A 17803-nucleotide genomic window follows, 5' to 3' on the forward strand; every position below is an offset into this window, starting at 1 on the left:
TGAAAGGAGCACAAGCAGCTTTTCTCGGAGCGGGAAGTACGTGTTGCTGACCCTTCCCACCAGCGAAGCCTCCAGCCCATTGGACAACCTCTTCCATTTGGAAGCATTAACTGAGGTACAAATGCTTCTCTCTTAAAGAAGAGAGAGCTGCAGGTACTTGTGTCAGGGTTTCTCTCTGTTATTTCAATGATGCTTGTTGTCTCTGTGCAGACACCCATGTGCTAACAGATGTCTGCAGTTAATGGATCTTCAGGGCTGAAGCTTTTGAGAAGCTTTAAATTATTTTCTTAAATACCAAGCTTAAGTTTTGTGTGAGAGGTGTTTGGGTTTTTTTCCCCCATTCTTGCAGTGGTCTGTGTTATGTGATTGCAAGTTCTCCAGCACTGTGAAGTGCCATCCTCATCTCCAGCACACAGGTCCTTGTGTCCCAGTCTGAAGCTGGGCCCTACAGCCCTATCCCCAGGCAGAGCCACAGCAGGGAAGCATGAAAATCCCTCTGTGGACTCCGCTCTTGCTCCCAGCCTAAAGGCCATGTGATTTCTTCTGCAAGATGTAGTATGTTGTGTTTGTCCTTTGCAGTTACTGTTTCACATAGGGCTTAGCTGGTGCATGACCAGGCTGAGCCAAAGCATGGTACCTGCACTGTGGAGAGGGAACTTGGGTGTAGTGCCCCAACATCTTTCAGATTTTCCTGTGCAGGGCTACCAAGATACTGGGGGGGCTGGAGCATTTCTCTGATGAGGAATGGCTGTGAGACTTGGGGCTGTTTAGCCTGGAGAAGAGGAGGCTGAGAGGGGATCATATCAATGCTGATAAATCCCTAAAGGGCAGGTGTTGAGAGGATCAGGCCACTCTTTGTTCTGTGGTAGCCAGTGACAGGTAAGTCTAGGGGTAATGGGCACAAGCTGGAACACAGGAAGTGCTACTGGAACATGAGGAAAAACTTGGCTCTGTGTACGAGGGAGCTTGGCCCAGGCTGCCCAGGGAGGGTGTGGAGGCTTTTCCTCAGGAGGTTTCCAAACCCAAGTGGACACTTTCCCGTGCCCCTTGATCGAGGGGAACCTGCTTTAGCAGGGGCTTGGGCTGGGTGAGCTCTGGAGGTTCCTTCCAACCCCCACCATTCTGGGATTCTGTCCTTTGCTATAGCAGCACCAGGATTAGCACCAGGACTTTCTGAATTCACACAACTACTCACTGGGCTTTGGTTAAAGAAGGTCCAGGACTGAACAGGTATTCCAGGTTCAGAGGGAGCTGGTGTCATCTCTGGAGCTGACTTAGGAAGCCAGTGATGTTTTATCTTAAAGCAGACAAAACCCCAAAACCAACCACCCACCACCCAATCAAGCAAGAGAAAATCCCCCCAGGCTAAACAAGTGTAGTGCAGCAGTGCCTCACCTTCAGCAGACTCATCTCTGGGCTGTTCTGAGCTCTCTTGTGCTCTTACTGAGGTTATTTTCTCTGTAAATTGAGTGCTGCTACTCTTAGCACGTTCCTGCTTGCATTGCAATAAATGTGCATCTGGGGGATCTGCTGTGTCCAGAGTTTGTCTGGGATTATGGCTTTATGAAGTAGTAAATTTTTCTGTTGCTTAATCTAATATTCTAGAGATAAACACCAGTACAGGGAACAGACAATGTTGCCTGGCTTTCTAGAAGTGCCATTAGAGATCTTGATCTTGTTACAGTCTGTCCTACGCTGTTCTTTGTAACAAGGGTAACACAGGAGGAGTTAAAGTATATTGCAGTTAGAAAGTACAAAGGAAGGATGAGTGTTGATACCAACAGAGCAAGTGTCTGTGTTTGAGAAAGGGAGGCACTGCTTGTGATCCCTCAAAGATCAGATTCCCAGCAGGGTGACTTTATCCCCGTTATATTATAGTGGATTAACTAAGCCCTGTGACCTGCCTCTGATGATAAACGCTGTTCAGAACACGCAATGGGTTGGTGTTGCTCTCTGACCTTCGCTATCTTCTCCATTTCCAAAGCACAGGTTGATTGCCTGTCTCTCCATGGAGGTGGTTGCAATCTGGGGGCACAGGTTGTGTATGTGCTGTCTGCAGGGTCAGGCTGGAAGCCACTGCAGCTCTTATACTTTTGAAACTCAGGCTGCTCTCAGGATGAGCAGGATGGGCTGTAGGGGCAGGACTGTGGAGACACAGTGTTGAAACAGAACAGATGCTAGAAAAGCTCTTGGAGTAGAGCTCCACTCTGGCAAGAGCACAGGACCTGGAAATGCCAGTGGAGGTTCAAACCTGTATGGTGTGGGGCTCCTGGACTGGCTCAGGGAGCTGCCTAGAGCTGGGATGGTGACCAAGGGCTGCTAGCTTGTCAGGAAAATTATGAGCTGGAACTGGGAAGTGTCTCTCGTCTTCTAATCCTCTGCTCAATCAGCTCTTGGTTTGGTAAATCTTTGGACGTTACAGAACTCAAGCTCTTGTGTTGGAGATGTTCTCCTTGTTCTGAGTTACACCATTTCTTGTCTCTGGCTTCTGCCCTCATTTATGTGTTTGACTGCAAACACTTCCTCAGATAGAGGTATGTTTATGAGCTCTAACAGAATTGATCTAGTCCCTGTGAACTCTATACTGAAGATCTGGGCTCTGGCTGCTTAAAAATACTCAAACAGCTTTTTCTGCAAAGGTGCATCATGGCATCAGCTCTGTGGGGGACTGCAGTGGGGCTGGGCAGCTGAGGTCTCCCTGAAAAGCATCCCTGGATTACTCAGCCTTCTACCACAGGCTCATTTGGAAATGGCCTTTCCACACAAGACCAGCACTTAATATATCACTCAGGCTTTGTTCATTGTCTAGAGTTAGTAGTGTAACCCAGGTTCAGCAAAGTAATTAGGAGAAATAATTAATAGCTCTCAGTGATGAGGCAACCTCTCTCTCCCTCCCCTCTCCCTCACCGTGTGGTAGTGACTCAGAAAACACAAGAGGACATTATGAATCAAAAAAATAAGTCTTTACCTGTAATTAACTGTGCACACAAAAAGGAAAACGTGGTGATCAAGCAGCCATTAATAGTTGCTTTACTGGAGGAGGATACACCAGAATCGAATGCTCATGGCAAAATGTCCCTTTAAGTTTGGTTCTTTTGTAACATTTAATCCAAACAAAAATAAGTCTCTACCAAAAAAAAAAAACCCCAGGATTTGAACCGTACACTAGAGGGGTGTGTGTGGATGAGACCCTGAACTCCTCAGGTGCCATATGCCTGCTGGCCTCTGCCTTCTCTGTAAGGGCAAGAAAACAAAACCCAGCCGTGGAAATACAAAATCAATGCAGCAACTACAGTTGGAGGCAACAGTATGTGCGTGGCCAAGCCAGGCCGATGGTGGGACACGGGACTATGGAGCAAGGATGGACCAGAGTCCCCCACCCTTTCCCTCCCCCCCTTCCCTCTCTTCCTCCCCTTCCCCTGCCTGGTGTGTTATGGGGCTCTGGACTTGTCATGACAGGCTCGTTCAGAACAGGACACTAAATAAAAAGAACACCCCAGCCTATACCAAAGTAAAGAAAGGAATAATAAAAAACCCCTCCCTTGGCTCAGGGCGCTGCCGTTTCCCCAGAGCCCGGGCGGCCTGTGCAGGGCAGGGCAGGAATCGCTGCGTGGGGGGAGGCCGGGCCCCGTGTCCCGGCACAGGGCTGCTGCAGGCCCTGCTGGCCATTGTGGCCACCCAGCTGCCACGGGACACCCTCGTGGGCAGCAGCCAGCCCCCTGGTTTTCTGCATACCTCTCTGCTTGGAAAGTGGGCCGAAAGACGTTGTGCAAGTCCTTAGCGTGAAGGAAGGCGGAGGAGACAGTGGGGAGAGCTCCCTATTGCCTTGGTCTCCCCTGGTCCCTGGGGCGATAGGCCTGGGCTGGGCTCCCTCCTCTGAAGCTTCAGAGGCCCCCCCAGGCACACAGCTGCAGGGCAAAGAGCCCTAGGAGGACGGTGCCGAGGCTGCCCCGCACGCTGTGGGCTCCGTCACAGTCCTTTTTGTCGGCCTCACACCTGGACTGCTGGCACAGGACCCCCTTGAAGCCCACGGGGCAGATGCAGCGCTGGTTCTGGTAGCAGGTGCCGCCGTTCTGGCAGAGCAGGAGCTCGTCATCGCACACGTTGGCTGCGAGATGGGAAGGAAGGAGGTGGGAGTTAGGCTGGGGTATGTTTTACCCTTTGACTGCAGCAGAAACTGGAAGGTTTGGCTTTCTTCTGTAGCTCTGGAGATTCAATTTCTAACTCTTGTGGCGCTCAGAACAGCCCTGAGGCCGGGGGGATGCAGGGGGGCTGCAACTCCAGGGGCAAAGCTATCAAGTCATTTTGGATTTGGGAGGAGTGGTTGGAGTCTGCTCACCATGGAGCACCTGTCCAGGTGGTGCTGAACATTCTTCTCTTGTTTGAGCCATCATAGAATCATTTCGGCTGGAAAAGCCCTTGAAGCTGCTGCAGTCCCAGCCCTCCCCTCACCCTGCCCAGCCCACCACTAACCCCTGGCCCTCAGCACCTCAGCTCCACGGCTTTGGGATCCCTCCAGGGAAGTATCTGACACCTCCCTCTCACTCTGGCCCAGGTACTCACGAAAGCAGCCCTGTCTCCAGTAGTAGTTGGGCAGGCAGTCGTCGCACTTGGGCCCTGTGGCACCCTCTTTGCATTCACAGTAGCCGGTCTCGTTGCAGCGGTCGTGCATGGAGCCAATCTGGTTGCAGTTACATTCTGGCCAAAGACAGGGCTGTTAATATCTGTCCTCCCTGGGGGCTTTGTGCCTGCTGCTGCCTCGAGGGAGGTGCTGGGGACTTTGGAAAAGCCCATCTATGTGCTACAGGAGGAACCTTAGAGACTGAGAGGGTGGGAGGAGACGATTGCATGACAGACCTCAACAGTGCAACCAGTCATGAGTGCAAAGACCATCTCCCTTGGAGCTGAGCACCTCTGGGTAGAGCAATGCATGTGAATCATAGAATCATTTTGGTTGGAAAAGACCTTTAAGATCACTGCATTCAAGCCCTCCTCTCACCCTGCCAAGCTCACCACTACCCCATGGCCCTCAGTACCTCAGCTCCATGGCTTGGGGATCCCTCCAGGTCTGTGCACTTCCCCACTCCCTGGGCAGCCTGGCACAGGGGCTGACACCCCTCTCAGGGAAACAGTTCTGCCTCAGCTCCAATCTCAACCTCCCCTGGGGCAACTTGAGCCCATTTCTTCTTGTCCTGTCATTCATTCCTGGACTGAAGAGACCAACCTCCACCTTGCTACAATTCCCTTTCAGGTAGCTGTAGACAGTGATGATGTCTCAGCCTCTTCTCCTGGCTGAATCAAGTTGGAAAGATATTATCTGGGCTTTGTTTTCAGGGAAGAGATGCCTTGGCAAGGCTGTACAGACCATAACAGTTACTGTCCTTAGCTGGACACACCACCCTCCAGAGATGGACTTGAACTGAAGCTCACCCCATAGAGCAAAGCCCCTCACGTGCTGTCCCACGTCCTGGGGCTGCTGCCCAGGCCCCCCAGAGCCCTCACCTATACAGACATTCTCGTCGTCCAGCTCGGCCGAGCTGTTGCGGTAGAAGCCGAGGCGGCAGTGCTGGCAGTGCTGGCCCCTCGTGTTGTGTTTGCAGCTCACACAGGTCACCACGTTCAGGAAGTCGATGTAGCTGCAGCGGTTGGAGTGGCCGTAGCACTCGCAGTCTGTGGAGAGGAGAGAGCTGGAGAGCTGGGCAGGTCGCAGCCTCCCTCGTGCCAGGCAGAGGAGAGGAGCCATGAGGCTTTAGGGGATGCTTCTGCTAGGGTGAAGTGCCACTGCCAACACAGGGCTGGGATGGAGGAGGCTTTTCCCTGTCAAGGGGGATTCAGGCTGATCCATTGCTGAGAGAGCAGAGTGGGGTCAGGGGACTCTGTCCCCTTGGGGTGAGGACAGGCAGGAGACAGCCTCAGGCTGCCCCAGGACACCATCTCTTTAAGGAAATGCATAATTAGGGAGCAGGCAGTGAGCTGAGGAGTCAGGTGTTAATTAAAGAGCTGCCTTGTTAATGAGCAGAGCTCAGCTTGGTGCCTGGGTTTAGCTCTGGTGCTGCTGCAGGATCTGCAAGGGGCTGTGCTGGGGTTTGCAGCCCCAGTGAAGGCTCTGCCTTGTTATTGCCAGGAGGGGACTGGCCCATGGGCCAGGGCTGGCAGAGGGTCAGGAGCACTCACTGTCTCCAGTGATGAGAAGGGCCTGGACAAGGCTGAAACAGCTGAATCTGCTGCATGCACAGGTAAAACCTCACTGCCTCTCTGGCTTTTTTCTCTCTGTGTTCTGCCTTAGTATGTCCCTTGCTGTTATACTTTCTAAATCAATGCTGGTTGGGAATGATGGTGATTTTCAGGTTAACTGCTTAAAATGAATCTGTGGAAGGAAGAGTGGCTTTGTGTGGGATTCTTCAAAAGCTCATGGACAAGCGTGTGAGGGTTTGAGCCCAGGCTGCCTGGCACAGCACAGGGATGCCTGCAAAGCCTGCTGGTGAGGTGGGAGATGCCCCCATCACTTGGCCAGGCACTGCTTCTGTCCCCAGGGCTGACCCTTCAACTGTGGGCACGTGTTAGAACATGACCAGCTAGATTTCATTTGTAGCCAGAGGAATTTGTTTACTTGCTTCTTGTGTTTGCTTTTTATTATCATGATGGGATGGTGGACACTGTGCAGTGTTAGAGGCAGGATGCTGGATCCTTTGGAAGTTTGAAAGTATAATGCAGGAGGAGCAGATGTACACTGATTGTATTGTGGCCCAGCTGTCCTGGTCAGGAGTTGTCCCAGTCAGCAAAGGGAGGGGGTAATGTGAACAGAAACAGTAGGAGCTTCCCCAGCCCTCAGAGAGGAGGAGGGAGCTTTTTTTCCAAGTTTTAGTATTAAACATTCAAGAATGGCAGAGAGATGGGAGGGAAGGGGGTGGGTTGGCATGCACACATGACTGAAGGATGAGACTTGTCTCAATGAAATGATGACCAGGGAAGATGGAGCAGAGCAGAGGTTTCCCCATGGGTCACGGCTGCCTGAGGAGGAGCTGCAAGTCTGTTGTGAACTTGACCCTCTGTGAACGAACTTTTGCCTCTTGAACCAATGCCCAAAGAATTTCAGCTCAAAGAGTTCTGTCTGCTGCAATTCCCAAGTGTTTCACCCCAGAGATGCCACCATGACTTGAACAGACAAACCCTCCCCAATCTTCTCCACGTCTGAGGCTGCTGGGCTACATCACCCGAGTGAGGACCAGGAGTCCTGGAGCACTGTGCTCCCTCCTCTTACCTTTGTAAGTTTCAATAGGAGCCACTGGGCCAGAGTCTGGTTTGAGCCGGATGAGTTTTGAGCTCTTTGAGGATGCTTAAGGAAAATCAGAGAGATGCTTTTTCTCACTGCTGAGCCCCACTCCATGTCCTGCCCTCCCACCAGCAGCGCTGCTACGAGAACAATGCCGAGCTAAGAACAACTCCTCTGGCAGCACTGGCATCTATTTCTGCACCAGGCACCTGGTAGCTGCTAAATTTCTCCTCTCCTTCTCCCCCTCCTCAAAGTCTGATGCCCAAAGAACTTGATGCACAGTGCTATGGCGATGAGCAGAGCCAGCAGGAGCTACTCACATGTCCCTCCTTGATGCACATTCAGTGGCACAAGTTGGGTTACTCAGGGTGAGGAGCTACAGCTCTAAACAGCCTAAGAAAGCAAAACCTACTGGCCATGGCCACAGCTTGATGGAGGTCACACCAGCTGGCACCTAAAAGGCTGCTAGAGGTGCAGCTAGGAGGACAAACTACAGAGGTGGTAGCTGGCAGGGATTGCTACAGGGTCCTACTCCAGCCCCTCTTGTCCCCAGCAGCACCTACCTGTCTTCTTCCCGTGCCTCTTGCCTGCAGAGTGTGCTGTGCGCCCTGCTTTGCTCTTCAGAGCCTCTATGCCAGAGCAGAAAACATATCTGAGGATATGCTGTGGTGGGGAAGACAGCTCCCAGACCTCCCTGTCTAGAAGCCCTCGTGGTTGTGCCTATCCCTCATGAGGAGGGGGCCATGGCTGTGAGGAGGCTCCTCAGGGTAATCTGCTAAGGAGGCTTGGCCCTGTTGGACCAATTAATCCTGCCCAATTATTCTTGGCTGGGGAAAAGTGTGTGTCCCTTGCCTCATGACAAGAAACTTCCTTCCAGAGCACCCTGGAGTTCCCAGGGAGACCCTTGCAGCCATCCCAGCCCCAAGCACGTCTCCAGAAAGATCTCCATGAGACTGGGTGAGCAGAACTGAGCTGAGGTGGACTCTGAACAGGAGAGCAGATTGCAGGATGGTGGGTCATGCTGGGGACAGGTGGGTTGTCCTGGGCACAAGGGGAGAGACCTGTCCTGCCCTGTCCTTAGGGATGGGCACAGCCTTACCTCGAATGTTCTCAGGAGCATCTGCTGGCTTCAGCTTGGGTTCAAGCGGTGCTGTGCTTGGTGGGCGCTGAACAGCTTATGGTGGCATTAGAGAGAACATCAGATTTACTACAGATCCCCCTCTTGTCTGCATGAAGAGGTGGCAAAGGGACCCTGAAAGCTCTAGGCAGGTATCTAGGGTGGGGTGGCAGAGCCATATCTTGCTGAGGGCACGTTGAGGCAAGAATAAGAGACAAAGTCTCCTGGAAATTAGAGTCTTTGAGTATGGAGAGAGACAGAAAAAGTACAATGGGGAAGGTATGGGAGCTGCTGGATGGATAAATGTTGGCATATGGTCATTACATTGCCTAAGCAGGGAGAGAAGTTACATCTCCAGACCACTGTCAAGCAGCAATTCTTGTTCAGCACAGACTGGCATTGATGCCTGTGCTGTAGGCCTATCCCTCATTACTGTACCAAGTTCAGTTTTGCCTCTCTGTGAGGCCAGAGACAGGCCCAAAACCACAACAATTCCCAAAAGCCTCATTTTCAGCCCTTTCTGCCCTCTGGTTGAGTATTTCCAAACACTGGGCTGTGTCCTGGGCCCAGCTTCAGCAGCTGGTACGTTCTGCACTGCAAGGGACGCTAATGTCTATGGCTGGAGCGAGCTACAGGCATCACAGATGGGAAACAAGCTGAGCACCAAGGGCCAACTGCTGAAGCATGAATGTGCTGGTGGGAACCCTGAGGAGGATAAGCTCAGCCTCGACAGCCAGTGTGAACCCTCCCAAGCTTCCCATCAGGAGCAGCTCAGCTTAGGCAGTCACGCAGGAGACTTGAAGCAAGGAAATACAAGAGAAGGCATCTATGCTACAAACAACACAGGCCTATCTATTTACAAAGATATTCTGCTCTACAAACAGACTCTGGTCTCGAGAGATGACAAGATTTCCATGATCCTCTCTGTTCACCCCAGCAGCAAACCGAGAACAATCTCTTCTACCACTTACCATCCTCATCTCTCATGTACACGACTAAACCCCGAGGCTCAATCCAGCCTCACCACATTCCCAGATGCATGCAGGGCACAGACAAACCCTGAGCTTTTTCTCCCAGGTGGGAAGAAGAGAGAGATGCATGGAAAACAGAGCTGCAGAAACTAGAAACTAAAGCATTTGCTGAGTGTTGGGAGCTGGTACTTGCTGTCAGGACCCAGCTCAGCTACGTGTCTCTTACCTTCTGCTCCTGGGCCAGCCTTGGTGAGGGGAGAGCTCACCTGCAGTGGGGCGGCTGCTGACAAGCTGGTGTAGTCTTGGAGTGATCAAAGGGGAAAGCTGTGTTACTGGGAGTGCTGGGGGAGCTGGCAGGCAGCAGGAGCTCTGCAGTGCTCTGATGGAGGGCCAGAGCTTGGGAGGACAACACTGGCCCAAGGCTGCTGTGGATGCAAGTGGTGCATCCTCAGGCACTGGGCTGGGCACCCACACAATGGGCAGGATGGCAGCAATGTGCTGAGCTGCCGGTGCTCAGCCCAGGTCAGTGCACAGGGGTTTGCCTGTGTGTTTGCATAAGGATCTCAGGGACTGATCTTCACCCCTCTGCTTTGGAGTGATGGAACAGAGAGAGCACAAGTGTCTCAGAATGGAGGCACGAGGTCGTGGTTTCTAATGCAAACTTCTAGAGGGCTACCAAGATGCTGAGGGGATGGAACATCTCTGTGAGGAAAGGCTGTGAGACCTGGGGCTGTTTGGCCTAGGAGAAGGCTGAGGGGGGTACTAAGGGGTTGGTGTTGAGAGGATAGGGGTCAGTCTTTGTACTGTGGTGGCCAGTGACAGGACAAGGACTAATGGGCACAGGCTGGAACAAAGGAAATTCCACTGGAACAGGAGGAGAAGCTCCTTTGGTGCTGAGGTGAGGGAGCCCTGGCCCAGGCTGCCCAGGGAGGGTGTGGAGGCTCCTTCTCAGGAGATTTCCAAACCCACCTGGACATGTTCCTGTGCCCCCTGAGCCAGGGGAACCTGCTTTAGCAGGGGGTTGAGCTGGAGGGAGCTCTGCAGGGCCCTTCCAACCCCCATCATTCTGTGATTCTAGGCCCTCCTTCAGGCTCTGCTCTTCTCTCAGAAATACCAATTAAAGAATTTGCAAGCCACCACAGAGAAATTAAACCAGCAAGAGATGTAGAGATCACTTGTTTGATTTCCCTGCAAACCCTCACCCCTACTGGCTCCATCCCCTTCCCCATCTCATCAGTATTGGTAACCAGCTTCAGGTTTGCTAGAAAACAAACCAAGGAATACAATTTTAAAAGCCATATTATTAATTTCAATCTCCAGTTGGGTAACAGAAGGAGGAGGAGGGAAAAAAAAAAGAGAAAAATCTCTCCATTCTTGCCAAGTTTCAAAGGACAAACCCGAGTAGGAGAGAAATGTGATTTCCCAGCCTCGTCAAGGGGATGATAAACAACACAGGATAAAAAAGGTGGAAAAAAAAAAGAGATCTATTTTCTTTTTAATGACAAGCTCTAAGAGAAGGTAATAGACATTGTCCTTTTCAGCTGGAAAGTGGAAAGCAATTGATATTAATATGGTGTTAAAGAGAATATGAAAAAAGCCCTGTGCAAATTGGCAAGGGCTTAATTAGAGTCACAATAAAAAACAGCCCTGGAGGCATTTTTGCTTTTTAGTCATTCCCATACACCTCCACTCCACTGCATGTACAGAGCCAGGAAAATTATTAATGCTCATTATCCTGAGAACCTTTCCCTTGTAGCCCTGGGACATTAATGGAGAGTTTTATATTTTTGGGAGGAGGAGAGACATATTTCACCCCTAAACCCAGCCCACACAAATGGGAAACACTGGGCAGTTCTTATCTCAGGGCCAGGTATGTTCATCAGCCCTGATGAAAACTGCTGATTTTAGTGCATTTCTGAAGTAGAATAGATTGAACCCACAAGTCATGCTTCACAGCAAAAAACATTTGGGGAAACAGTGCTGGAGTAGTGGGGTAGGACCCTGAAAAAGTTCTTCTCAAAATAGAACCACGAGGTCCCCTTTCAAACCCAGGCTTTTGGTGCTTGCTTTCTGCTGCAGCTCTAAAGCATCACACACAGCACAGGCTGGTTTGAATTCTTCCCAGAGGTGAAGTGACACCGCTGACACTGCCACAAACCAGGGGGGGATGGTGGAAAGGGAAACAGGGAAGAAAAAAAACCCCAAGAACCTTTTCTTGCTTATTTTGAACATGGGAAAAATGTAACAAATGGCAAGGAAGAATCTGACAGGCTTCAAGGGAGGTTTTGAAATAACAGAACTGCAGAAGGCAATTTAGAATAGCACTTAATTCATCCTCCTTAGGGTAACTGTGTGATTTCCCATCCTTCTACCCATTTTGGCAGCCTTGCCTGCTTTCAGCATGCCCACAAACTCATTCTTCACTCCCTCCCTCACCACACAACAGGTGATCAGGCACAAAAGCATCCTACAAACACGACCACAGCTCCACCTTGACCAGAGAAAACACCACGAGCAGCCAAAGGAAGCAGATGTTTAGCAGATCCACGCAACCCAGAGACAACCCAAATCTAATCCACTCCTCTAGCCTACGTGCTCCGTTGCTTTGTGCCTCACCACTACTCACTAGTGTGTGGAGGCATGAAGGAGAAGGGGAAAACACATAGATCCAGCTTTAAATACCTGGTTTTTCCTGTGTTTCTCTCATGGGCACAGAGGCAGAGAACTCAGAGGCTGGTCTGATGATGCTTGCTTATGGTGGGCAGCAGGAATTCAGAGGGCAGAAGACAGGGTGTAAGTTAGAGGGTGAAACAGCACAGGGATGGGGAAGGGCTCTAACAAGGCTTGTTTTTAAAATGTCTGTCTGGCTGAGCTGGCTTTAAAGCAAGGAGAGTTATTTAATGCTTCTAAAATTCAGAAGGCAGGTAAGGACAGAGGATCTCACTCAGGGACTCAGCTTGGGGTTACTGCATCTCCTGCACACTGACTCTTTAACAAGGTGTTTCCCTTGAGGTCCAGGCCAGTTAAATTCACAGTCCTTCAGGGATATCGTGGTATTTCAAGAAGCAGTTTACATTTTGCAGGACTGGAGGGGTAGGAACATCTCTGGTGAAAAGCAGATCAGAACCAAGCTGTGACTTGACTCCCTGTTGCTGGCCCAAGGCACACAGTGGACTGTTGGCACAAAACCCAGCGAGCTGTGCTGATAAGACAGCAGGTCCCTGAGCTGCTGGGTGGCCCTGACTGCCTTCAGGGCATCCCCAGACACACTGTTTGGGGGTGGGGGTCTGGATGGGGGTGAGGAGCTCCAAGCTCAGGCCCGATTTCATCAAGCCAGAGACATGGTGGCTAGAATGGCATTTATTTCTTTGTTTATTCCCTTGTCATCAGTTAATGAAATCATGTAAAAGCATTTTTTCCCTGCTCAGGAAGCAGGTTTTAGAGAAGGAATTAAACCCTGGGATGGCTCCCTCAGAGCAGTTTGGCAGGAGAGGCTTCCCCCACATTATCCCCCCGCCAACCCCACACAGATGCTGTCCTGCCCGCCCCAGATGCATGTCACAAGCGAGGCAGAGCACTGCAAATCATCCACGAGATAGACACTAAACACACCACCCACACCTACACAGCACTTGCAAAAAAACCCCAGACCTAAAATGCTGCTATGGGTGAGCATGGATAAAAATCAAATGACCCCAAGAGCGTGGTGCAGGTGCAGATGTGATCTCCTGTCACTGCTGGGGCCACGGTGATGATGTGAGCTCTGGGTAAGGTGGCTGATGAATCTCCTCCTGCCCGTGTACAATGTGGACCTGGGTGAGCAACACTTCTTAACAGAGCAGAGACTTGCACTTTCTTGCCCAGGGTCACTCCATGTAAGCTGGAGCTAAAGCCTCAGCTCCCTGATTAACTCCTCAAGCAGGGTACTTCCATGAATATATCTTTATTTGCATAAACATGCAATCAAGTTTCCTCATCCCTTTGACTGGCTTCTGGCAGCTCCCCCAGACAGACTGTTACTAACATACTGTGGGTGTAAAACGTCCTCCTGGGAAATATCAGGCCCAGAAAGCATGGCAAGGGGAGGAATGCGTGTCTAATTCCCCCATGAGAAGCTTAAAAAAAATGTCCTGCTGTTAAGTTTTATCTGCTCATTTCCAACAGAAAAGTGAAAAACGTGTCTCCTTGTTCATGGAGGGAGGGGAGGAGGAACCCCTGGGAAAAGGACAAAAGTTTTGCTCCACAGGGTGATTTGAGAACTTAGGGAAGGGTGTTTGTGGTGTGTGTGTGTGTGAGCTCTAACCCTGCACGTTCCCTTGCAGCTTGTACAGAGGCTGCCTGAGGAGTGCTGGAGGGTGGCTCAGCTCAAGGAAAACTGTCCTTGAAGCTGCAGCCAGCCTGCCTCACATCCTTGAGTCTGGACTTGATGCAGGATTGGGAGAGCTGGCAAGGACAGAGCCAGCTGCTCCCTTGATGCAATGGCCGGTCCCTGGCACGGCTCAGCAAAGCCCGTGGGCTGCTCTGGGTCTGCTGGGCAGTGGCCACTCACAGCCACCCACGGGGAAGGTTCAGAGCAACACTCAGCCTTCCCCTGCAACTCTCCTGCCTGCTCTGGGATCACATGTGGAAGTGGTGGATGGAGCAGGATGGGGTGCAATTCCTCTCCCAGCCAGGCAAGACTGGGTATGTGGTTTTAGTTTTGTGCTGGGACAGTAAAGCCTTCATTGCTTTCCTGCCCTGCCCTGTGATGGGAGCTGTAAGAGCATCTCTTGCAGCAGTGCCAGCCTGTGCAGGACAATACTGCCAAGTGGCTCCAGGAGGGATGCATTTGGAAACTCTTGTCTTTCTAAAAAAACCTCACAAAATTGTGGAGGGGAAAGAAAAGGAAAAGCACTGTTTTCCCCACATCCAGTCCTGGCTTTACTTTCTGCTGCCCTGATGATAACAGAGTGAGATCAGCCGGTGAGAGATGTCAGCCCCTGGTGTGGTTGTCTTTTGGCTTTGAGGTAGACCCATTGTGCCCTTGGACTGAATCAAGAGAACAGCAAGCCAGGACTGCCCAGAGGCTGGGGGATGGGAACTGAGTCAGGATGATTTTTATCCATGTCCCTTTATCATCCTACACAGCAGAGAACCAGGGCCACCGACACCAGAGACGCCAGGATGGGAAGCAGCCGAAAAGAGCAGCCCAGTGGCAGAGTCCTGGCCACCTGAGTGAGGAAGGGAGAGTGGCACCCACCTGGCTGGGTGGTGGTGGTGGCAGGTAGGGGGGTGCTGGTGGTGGTTGAAGGGCTGGTGGTGGTTGTGGTTGTTGTGGTGGTTGTTGTTGTGGTGCTGGTTTTTGCGGTGGTAACCCGCTGCGGTCGCTCATACGCTGGCAAGCAAAGAGAAGAGGTGGGAGGCACTTACAGGGGAAGGGAACAGAGGGTTTCCTTGCCAGCCTGCACACTCATGAGGCTGCTGCTGGGGCTGAACTGGTGACCGACTTCTCAGCACAGCTACAACTGGGCCATGGAGCGGATTAAGGCGCTGGCAGCTCGCTGACGGGGGCACGGCGGGCGCGTGCGTGCGGGCAGGGGCTGGAGGCTGGGGCTGTGTCAGCTTACTCTGGTGCTGCAGATATTGGCTTAAATACTTACAGCTCTCATAAACTAATGGCCAATTAAGCTGAAAAGGGGAAATGAAAACACACCTGGGCAGAGACGGGGTGAAGAGCAGGTGGGTGATGCAGAGGAGCCCCCAAGCCACCCTGCCAGGGCTCCCACCACCCAACATCTCCGTGTCAGCTGGCAGAGCTCTGCCCACCCCAGCTCCAGACACAGCACCAGTCCCTGCTGCCACCCCACAAGCAGCAAACAAGCTGGCACCAGCACACCCTACCCATACCATTGGCATGGATTCATTTCCAGTGGCGCCTTTTGTTCAGCAGCACAAAGTCCTTGATGGTTTAAGGTCCATAAGCCCCCAGGCAGCTGTGCAGGAGTGATCCTGGTGCAGTGCCCACCCCACTGCACTTGCCACAACAGCCTGAACCAAAATAACACTCAGAACACAAATTCCTACTTAACTTACACCTGCTGCCCTCCTGTCCTTGTTTGTCCATGCAGATTATCATGCTTAATTTCATAATAGCCCTGAGCTAGTTTAAATACTTAATTTAGGTCACTTCTAGTCTCCTGTGCAGGCTGAATAATCTCTCCTTAACTGGCCTTGGACACAAATCCCTCTTGTCCACCTTCTGCACATCACTCCCAGCAGCTCCCCACCCAGCTCTTCCCTGGCAGAAAACGTGATGAAAAACAGTTTCCAGTGAAACAAAGGCTGCACTGAGGGTGCTGAGCTCTGTTCAGGGGGAGAACAAGAGTTATCACAATAGTTTTGACCAGAAAAGCAAAGACTTTTAGTGTTAAAACATTTCTTTAATCCTGGATTACCTGAGGAAGAGCTTTTGTTTGTATTTGAATTTTGTAACCAGTTAATTTTAACTGCTTCAAATCTAAATGAGGTTCATTTACTCAGAGAAACTGCCCTCCACTTTCCAATTAGGTGCATTTTTCCTGAATTGTATTTGCATTTCCCTGCAAAGTCTTTCCTCCTCCAACTCTTTCTCCTTGCTCACAATCCAAACAATCCCCTATTCATTCAGCTCTCCGATTCCTTTCTTCTGGAGGCTAATTCCAAGCCACAAAATTCAAACCCCAGCTTCAAACCCAAAACTTGGAGGCTCTTTGATATCAAACTACCTCCAGCTTTGTTAAATAAGGCATCCTATCCTACCATAAGGCTTTCAGTAGCAACCCCTGCTGAGCTCTCCCCTCTGTGCTACTGACACCTCACACACACATGTTTGTATCCCTACACGGCTCCATGCAGTACACACACTCTACCTGGATTCTTATCCATAGCCCAAGGTGACCCAGACTAGATGCTATGCCAAATAATTCAAACCCAGCTCCTTCTGAGAGCAGAAGTCTGCAGTCCTGGGGGTGGAGGGAGGGGGAAGTTCACAGTGAGCACTGGTGAAGAGTGGTTTTTTATTTCCTTTCTGGCTGCCATACTAACGAACCTCATGGGGGGAAACCATGCCAGAGGAGCAGGCAAGATGAGGCTGCTGAAGTCAAAGGAAGAAAATAGAAGAGTCTTTGACAGGACAGAAAATGAGGCACAATTAGGAAGACTTATTGCCTGGAAAATGATAATGGACAGAAAATAACCATTTTTCTTTCTTTCTTAGTGACATCTGCAAGGATCATGCACCGAGGTGTTAAATGCCAACAGTTCAGTTATGCTTTTACTTACTGCCAAAGGCTGAGCCTGCAGCTGCACCTGGAACAAAAAGAAGAAGAAGCCTGGTCACTGGAAGCAAGGCACCATCAGCTCTGATACCAGCAGATCAAACACCCGCGATGTGGGACCGAACAGCAAGTAATTAGTGGGGGGTCTTGCTCATAAACATATCAGTTTGCTGCAATGACTTAAAAATTGCTTTTATCAAACCTCAGAGACAACCAATTAGTTCTGTCTGGTGTCTTGGCATCTCCAGCTTTTCACCTGAGGGAGAAAACCAGCTTGGTCCTTGCTGATAGGATTTTTGATTAACCATTTCCTTGAGCTACCTTTAAAGCCCAGCGAAGGATGAGCAGATCTGCTGAGGTTCACTCTGCTAAGCACAAGCTGCAGGGTCTGAAGCAGCTTGTTCCCCCTAGAGCAGTTCTCTGTGAGTGAGAAGAGCTGAACACCCTTCCCACTGCAGCACTCGCTCAGCAGGTTGCTGCACAGCCCCCAGCTTCAAACCCACCAGCCAGAGGCCATCCAGAGACTAATGGCCATGGTCCTCTCTACTGTAACAAGCAAATGAGTCACAAAGTCTCAGCTTTGCATGAGCATAAAGTACAGAACCAGGGATGGAAGAGGTAGGAGCACCAAGAGGAGAGGGCTTCAGACAACTGCCTCTCTTGCAGAGGAAGAGGATGCTGAAGGCGGGGAGGAAGAAGACTGAGTGACAGATGGGAAGAGAGATGAATGGGAGAAGAAAGAGCAGAGGAGAAAGAGAAATGGGAAGAGACACAAGGAACGGAGGAGAGGGAAAGAGAGAGAACAGCATGTCTGTGCCTGTCAACACCAGAAACTCTCCCAGGCTCCTTTGAAGCAATGCAGCCGCTTGGTGAGAGCTGACAAGCTCGTTCCTTTCAAAGAACCTGCTCATCTACCAGCCCTGGCACACAAAAACCACTCCTGTCACGGCCCTCGGAGCCTGAATTTCAGCTTTGATCATCTTAAAGCACATGAATCTTTCAAAAAATTGAGGGGAGGAGGGAGGGAAAAGATTCTCTTTGGTAATGCTCAAAGCTGCTGCTTGAAAGGCTGGAGTGGCTACTGTGGCTCTGTGACATTTAAATAAGTCTGCTAATGTGGACTGGACAGAAACCCAGGAGAAACTGG

The 17803-nt window shown here is 51.0% G+C and overlaps 1 protein-coding gene across 3 annotated transcripts in view; it reads right to left on the bottom strand.

The window, feature by feature from the left end:
• Nucleotides 1–3450: 3450 nt before the first annotated feature.
• NTNG2 (netrin G2) overlaps nt 3451–17803 on the bottom strand; it is a 45035-nt gene continuing 30682 nt past the window's right edge. The window contains exons 4-13 of one of the 3 annotated variants that reach the window (XM_062011627.1): nt 16661–16687; nt 14601–14735; nt 12044–12112; nt 9588–9662; nt 8373–8423; nt 7837–7902; nt 7262–7336; nt 5503–5670; nt 4564–4698; nt 3451–4108 (exon numbers count right to left, since the gene is read on the bottom strand). In XM_062011627.1, the coding sequence (XP_061867611.1) occupies nt 3885–4108; nt 4564–4698; nt 5503–5670; nt 7262–7336; nt 7837–7902; nt 8373–8423; nt 9588–9662; nt 12044–12112; nt 14601–14735; nt 16661–16687 (1025 nt within the window). In that variant the 3' untranslated portion in view covers nt 3451–3884. Of the gene's footprint in view, nt 4109–4563; nt 4699–5502; nt 5671–7261; nt 7337–7836; nt 7903–8372; nt 8448–9587; nt 9663–12043; nt 12113–14600; nt 14736–16660; nt 16688–17803 lie in introns of all 3 variants that reach the window. The other 2 variants (XM_062011628.1, XM_062011629.1) reach the window with 2 other exon arrangements.

The sequence above is a fragment of the Colius striatus genome, chromosome 19, assembly GCF_028858725.1.
Source record: "Colius striatus isolate bColStr4 chromosome 19, bColStr4.1.hap1, whole genome shotgun sequence".
Lineage (NCBI taxonomy): Eukaryota > Metazoa > Chordata > Aves > Coliiformes > Coliidae > Colius > Colius striatus.